Source organism: Cryptomeria japonica, chromosome 9, assembly GCF_030272615.1.
Source record: "Cryptomeria japonica chromosome 9, Sugi_1.0, whole genome shotgun sequence".
Classification (NCBI taxonomy): Eukaryota; Viridiplantae; Streptophyta; class Pinopsida; order Cupressales; family Cupressaceae; genus Cryptomeria; species Cryptomeria japonica.
In genome coordinates, this window is record NC_081413.1 from 653,345,945 (window position 1) to 653,351,801 (window position 5,857).

A 5,857-nucleotide genomic window follows, 5' to 3' on the forward strand; every position below is an offset into this window, starting at 1 on the left:
GACCTACAATATTTAAAACGTTGGAAAAGGGAAAAGGATTGAGACTAAGATCACATGACTTTTTCAATCCATACTAATAGGAAGCGAAATTAAAGAAAGATTAAAAATAAATACGAAACGTTTTCTTTTATACTGAAAAAGTCAAATGAAATAAAGTACAAAGAAAAAGAATAAGAAATCCAACAAAAGAACTGTATAAAATGAAGTATAAACTGTTCTCTAACAAGACTAACTACAGCTGAAAACATTGATAAACCCAGTTTCAACCCACCCATGTTACGTATAGAATTCCCCTTTCTCGCATTGGGCCCCCAAGGGTAGATTTGGAGAAGATTCTAGAGGGCCAAAATCTGAACAGGTGAGAGTGGAAGTGACAGAAAGGAAAAATCACAGCATTGCCTTCCTGAGATTGGGTAATTTCCTTTATTTCTTGTAGTGGGTCACTGTTCCGTCACTGAAAAGTTGATTGGGTTTCTTTGGATTTTTGCACATCTAGGGGACCCGAGTATCCCTTTTATTGCCGAATGCTATGTTTGACGTTGTAAACCTTCACTTTCAACCACCCATTTGCTTAAAAGCTTGCATTTTCAAATGTCCAATTGGATTTTAGCTGCACTCTGTAAGTTGGGTTGAGTACCCAATACCTGTCACGTAGCTAGGTGACAGGAAGACCTGCAGGAAGGGATAGAAAGACCAGGGTTGGAGCTGCTTTGTTCTTGTATAGCCTTTTTTTTCTTAGAAGATTTTTGCCTTTTCTTTTTTCTCTTGGGTTGGCAATGCAGACATTGTATGTTTTCAGCAGGCCTGCCAGGCCATGGGCTTGTGTTGTTTCTCTATGACTGACTGCAGAAGAAGAGATCTAAAATTGTTTATGAGTGGGAGAAGCAAAACAGACAGTGGGTTTGGTGGGGAAAATGTGGCTGAGGCCCAGACCTTGCTGAAAGAACGCTTGTTTTTAAGTAAGTTTATCAAATTTCAAGGTTTCTTCTGTGAAAAAGACTCGACATTGTGGCCACAGAAAGGCTGAAAATAGGTAGAGAAAGTTGAATTTCTTGTGAAGCACAAAACTTGAAGGAGTTAAGGTGGATCTGGAAGAGGACACACAAAAAGGAACTATGCAGCAAGAACAGAGAAGAAAGGTAAGACTGATTCGGATTTGGCTAGGATTCTTGATATACTTATTCTGTGTTGTATGAAAATTATGTTTTTTCGTTATTTGCCAGGTACGGTCAGCTATATGTGTGCCCTACGCTGTCGTCTACAATATAATAATTCTTAATGATCAGTTATGGGTAAGCCCAATGTAATGGTTAGCTATAATTTGTCCACACCAGTTCTCTTCTCCTTTTCACATCTTTAACAGCATGGTCCAGCATGTCCCAGTTATATCTGGTAAGCTTGAGTTGCTGTTGGTCTAGAGTCATTGCGTTTCTTCATGTTCAGTTGAAGTGACTTCATCATGTCATTCTAAACTGCAATTTAGTAATCGCCAATTGCTAAAAGGAAAACACTACGTCTCTTCAGTTGCCTAACATGTTTCCGTTCAATTGGATCTATGGAGAAAATAAGAAGATAAAGTTTGACAGTGGCATTGCCCTTGTTTGGCAAACAAAACTCTACCAACGTTGTTCAATTGAAGCCTTTGGATATCTGTCTTGACTAGACCTTTCTAGGTTTTCGGTGATTGTAGTGTTTTCAAAATGATTTTCCTGTCTATGGTTTTTTGATTTTACCAAAAATTTTAAGCCTTTCCATGTAGGATAAAATTCCCTGCTATGCCTATGTTGAGAATATTTGTACATTTAACAGGATGGTGGTCAAGACTCCAATCAGTAAACTCCAACTTCAATTACCTTTTTCCATGGTTAACATGACTGTTGGTTTACTGGGAGCACACTGCTGTGTCACTGTATGTACCATATTTCTCTTTCGCTTAGACACCAGTGAACTAGTTATACGGCCGGTCATTGGATCCTGGATTTATCGAAATCCAACACCTTTGTCATACCGCCATTGAATTTTGTTTTTATTGAAAACCAACTTCTCTGTTACATTCATCAAGCTGCATTAATGGGTCACAGCTGTGGATTTTTAAAACCCGGTTTATAATTGTGATAAGGTCTTATCTTATATCCAGACGACAGACCAACAGAGAACTCCAACATCAGTTACCTGTAAATGGATCACAGATCAATCCTCAACTACCTCTACCTATACTAAGATCTGAGCATTAGAAGTGTCAGTAAGGCGTACAGATATTTTTTCTCAGCTCATGGATCTTCTTTATATGTTTTTAATGATATTCTATTCTAATGTTCCTTATCAATGTCTGATTCTTTTCCATCTCATTTTATCAATAATATCAGGTAATTCTTTATTTTGTACTGAAGGAAACAACAATTTTTATGATATCACATTTTGTATTTCTATACTTATCCATCTTTGGATGATGTCAGTAAATGTACATCCAAGTTATTGTATGGCGTTATCATCTTTTCCATCACAACAAACCATATGTTTCCTATGTTCAATTCAATTTTCTAGTAAAAAGTGTTTGGAAGCCGATTATGAACAACAACTAGTAGAGCAGACGAAGGATTTTAGCTTGCACAGTTCAATACTTAAATGCTTCATATAAATAATAAAACATTTTTGCAAGCCAGTTAGTTGTACAGCCATTGCTTATATTTGCTTTGAAATTTATACTTGCATTTTAATTATACCCACTGATGGTTTAATTTCCTGCACTGCTTTAAATCCAACCCTGCCTCTATCTTATTCTTTGTTTGATCTGTTGACAAGACTGGTATAAAAAGTTCAGACCTACACTGGTACTGCAGTTCATTTCTCTACATTGCCTCTTAATTATTTTCATGCCATAAATGCTAGCATCTTATGTAAATATTTTATAGTTACTGAGTACAGAAAACCATGGTTGAAGGAGAGAGTGAGGAGAAGTTTGGTACTTTGGGACATCCTTCAACATTTGGTTTGGTTTGGAAGAAAAAAATTAACAGAATATTTTTAGCTATATTTAACATGAAAATATGCAAAATATAGATTTGTGGATTATATTTGTGAAGATAATGATAAGTTTAGAATCTAAATTCAATGTGGTTTCTGTGAATACAGAACCCTACGGAGGCGGAATTTTTCACTGAATATGGTGAAGCTAGTCGCTACAAGGTCCAGGAGGTTATAGGTAAAGGGAGCTATGGTGTTGTTTGCTCTGCAATTGATACTCATACTGGAGAAAAAGTTGCAATCAAGAAGATAAATGACATTTTTGAACATATATCTGATGCAACTCGGATCTTACGTGAAATTAATCTTTTGAGACTTCTGCGTCATCCTGATATTGTTGAAATCAAGCATATTATGTTGCCACCATCAAGGCGAGAATTCAAAGATATTTATGTTGTTTTTGAACATATGGAGTCAGATCTACACCAGGTTATAAAGGCAAATGATGACCTGACCCCAGAACATTATCCATTTTTTTTGTACCAGCTTCTTCGAGCTTTAAAATACATGCATACAGGTAAAATTTATTTCTAGTGTGGCTATTGTGAATTTGTTTCAGTTAAAGATTGTAACAATGCAAAAACAATGTGTACGTGCAGACTGTATTCACTAGATCATAGATGTAAAGGATTTTTATGCTAATTGTGAGTGTATAGCCACTCTTTTGCTCTGGAAACTGTATTTCTTAATGAAATTTATTGTATGTACAAATTTGTGAATAATGCTCTTGTATTCTTTAATAGTTAAATGAAATTCAGTTGAGAAAAAATTGTATGCCTTTTCCACTTTAAACATCTGTATGATGTAAATGAGCTAACAATTTAAGGGCTTCAAATAGCTTAAGCAAACCCCTGGAAACTGTAGTTCTAAATGCATTTTATTGTATGCACGATTGAGTGATTATTGCTTTTGTATTCTTTAATAGTTAAATGAATTTCAGTTGTGAGAAAAATTTGTATGTCTTTTCCACTTTATACATCTGTATGATGTAAATGAGCTTACAGTTTAAGGGCTACAAATAGGCTAAACAAAGCTTGTTTCCTTAGATTTTAGTACTCTTTATTTAACTGATTTTCCTGTGTAACTAAAAAAGGAATAAGAAAAAGAAATGGGAAGGACAACCAATTCACTGTATGAATGAGCCACCCTTTGTTTTGTTAAGAAACTAACTATAATGCGAACAGATCATTGTGGATGCTAATGAGTCTGTAGAATGGGCATTCTGAGAACTGCTTGACAGAGTTTAACCTATTGGTGTTGGAAATAAGCTACATCGGGACGGACGATGGACTGGTCCAAGAGGGGTCAGTAGCTCAGTGGTAGAGCACTCCAGCAATCTATGGAAGATCCTAGGTTCGAGCCCTAGCTGGTCCATGTCTCAACATGGTATCAGAACCAGGTCCATGCTAGGAGACACCCGGACGGACAATGGCTTATGGAAGGTCCTAGGTTCGACATAACCTACCAACCCCTAGAATAGAATCAATTAATTTCATTCATTGACCCATGAAATCTTTCCTAACATAGCCTTGTAAGGAAGATTCTTGGAATTTTTACAACAGTCTACAGATAATGGTTCCATGTTAGGGATTATCAAAGTTTTAATCCCCACTTCTATCACAAAGTTTGTGTTTATGAAGTATTGATAATACCTACAGGTCACACTTATGTTTGACTCACATGTACTAGAACACTTGAGTTATTATTCTACTGGAAATGGCTTCTAGTTGTGTCCCTAAGCATCCTAATTCAAGATATATATTTCTGTTGTAGAACTACTTGCAATTTCTTGTTCAATGATCAGTATAACTCTAATGAATATTTGCATTGTTTGTCAACTTGATTTGAAGATATGCCTTTAGATCATGTTCTGAAGTGTCGGCTTATTGGTTCTGTAGCAAATGTTTACCATCGGGATTTGAAACCGAAGAATGTTTTGGCTAATGCTGATTGCAAGCTAAAAATATGTGACTTTGGCTTGGCAAGGGTTGCCTTCAATGACATGCCTACTACAATCTTCTGGACGGTATAGTATTTTGTAACTTGTATTGTAGACTTCATTGTAATGTGAGCATTTTTGGATCTTGTTCACATTTGTTTTAGTTAGCATAATAGTGTAGTCACAGTTTCTTTTTAGCTTTGTTTCTCAATGAGATGTAATTTTTTCTACACAGGATTATGTTGCTACACGATGGTATAGGGCTCCAGAGCTATGTGGATCTTTTTTCTCCAAGGTATTTGCTACTTTGTCTGCGCTCTGCCCATATTCCTCAATTAATATTTTACTTATTTAATTTTGTAATTACACTATAATGAATTGAATATGTTTTCTTTTCGAATTAGATCATATAAATGTTTTGTTGTTAATTTTGTAATTACACTATAATGAATTGAATATGTTTTCTTTTCGAATTAGATCATATAAATGTTTTGTTGTTAACTTTTTCAATCAAATATGATGATTCATCAGGAAGACTTATAAAAAAGAGTTGAATAATTATTAGAACATAAGTAACTAATTGATCTATTCTTCTAAATTTTAATTTTTTTTAATTTTTAAAAATCAATATTTCAGGGCGTGACCCACGAAGCACGAATATGTCTTTAATGATGAATTCTTCTTATGGCTAGCACTTGCACGAAAAGAAGGTGCAATGGTTAGCCAATAGTAAGATATAAGTTAATTAATATATTGAAGGGTAAAAATTCACAAAAGAGTGACCCCTAATACTAATTTTATCCCAACTTTAATGCTATCTTTTAAAAGATGGTATTTTACATATTGTAATAAAATAAATAAATCATTGAATTTTTAGTACAAATTCTAACCCTA

At 34.8% G+C, this 5,857-nt stretch overlaps 1 protein-coding gene across 1 annotated transcript; it reads left to right on the forward strand.

The window, feature by feature from the left end:
• Nucleotides 1–671: 671 nt before the first annotated feature.
• Nucleotides 672–5,318, forward strand: LOC131858580 (mitogen-activated protein kinase 10-like). The gene is made up of 4 exons (XM_059211869.1): nt 672–1,139; nt 3,133–3,541; nt 4,923–5,050; nt 5,199–5,318. Exons 1-4 carry the CDS (start codon nt 1,116–1,118, stop codon nt 5,316–5,318), a joined length of 681 nt encoding a protein of 226 aa, XP_059067852.1. The 5' UTR covers nt 672–1,115.
• The last annotated feature ends 539 nt before the right edge of the window (nt 5,319–5,857 follow it).

Excerpts from the sequence above, each read along its gene's own strand:
- LOC131858580 (XM_059211869.1), top strand. The coding sequence starts at position 1,116 with ATGCAGCAAGAACAGAGAAGAAAG. Across the intron at positions 1,140-3,132 it reads AGCAAGAACAGAGAAGAAAG|AACCCTACGGAGGCGGAATT; the intron begins GTAAGACTGATT and ends CTGTGAATACAG. Across the intron at positions 3,542-4,922 it reads TTTAAAATACATGCATACAG|CAAATGTTTACCATCGGGAT; the intron begins GTAAAATTTATT and ends TTGGTTCTGTAG.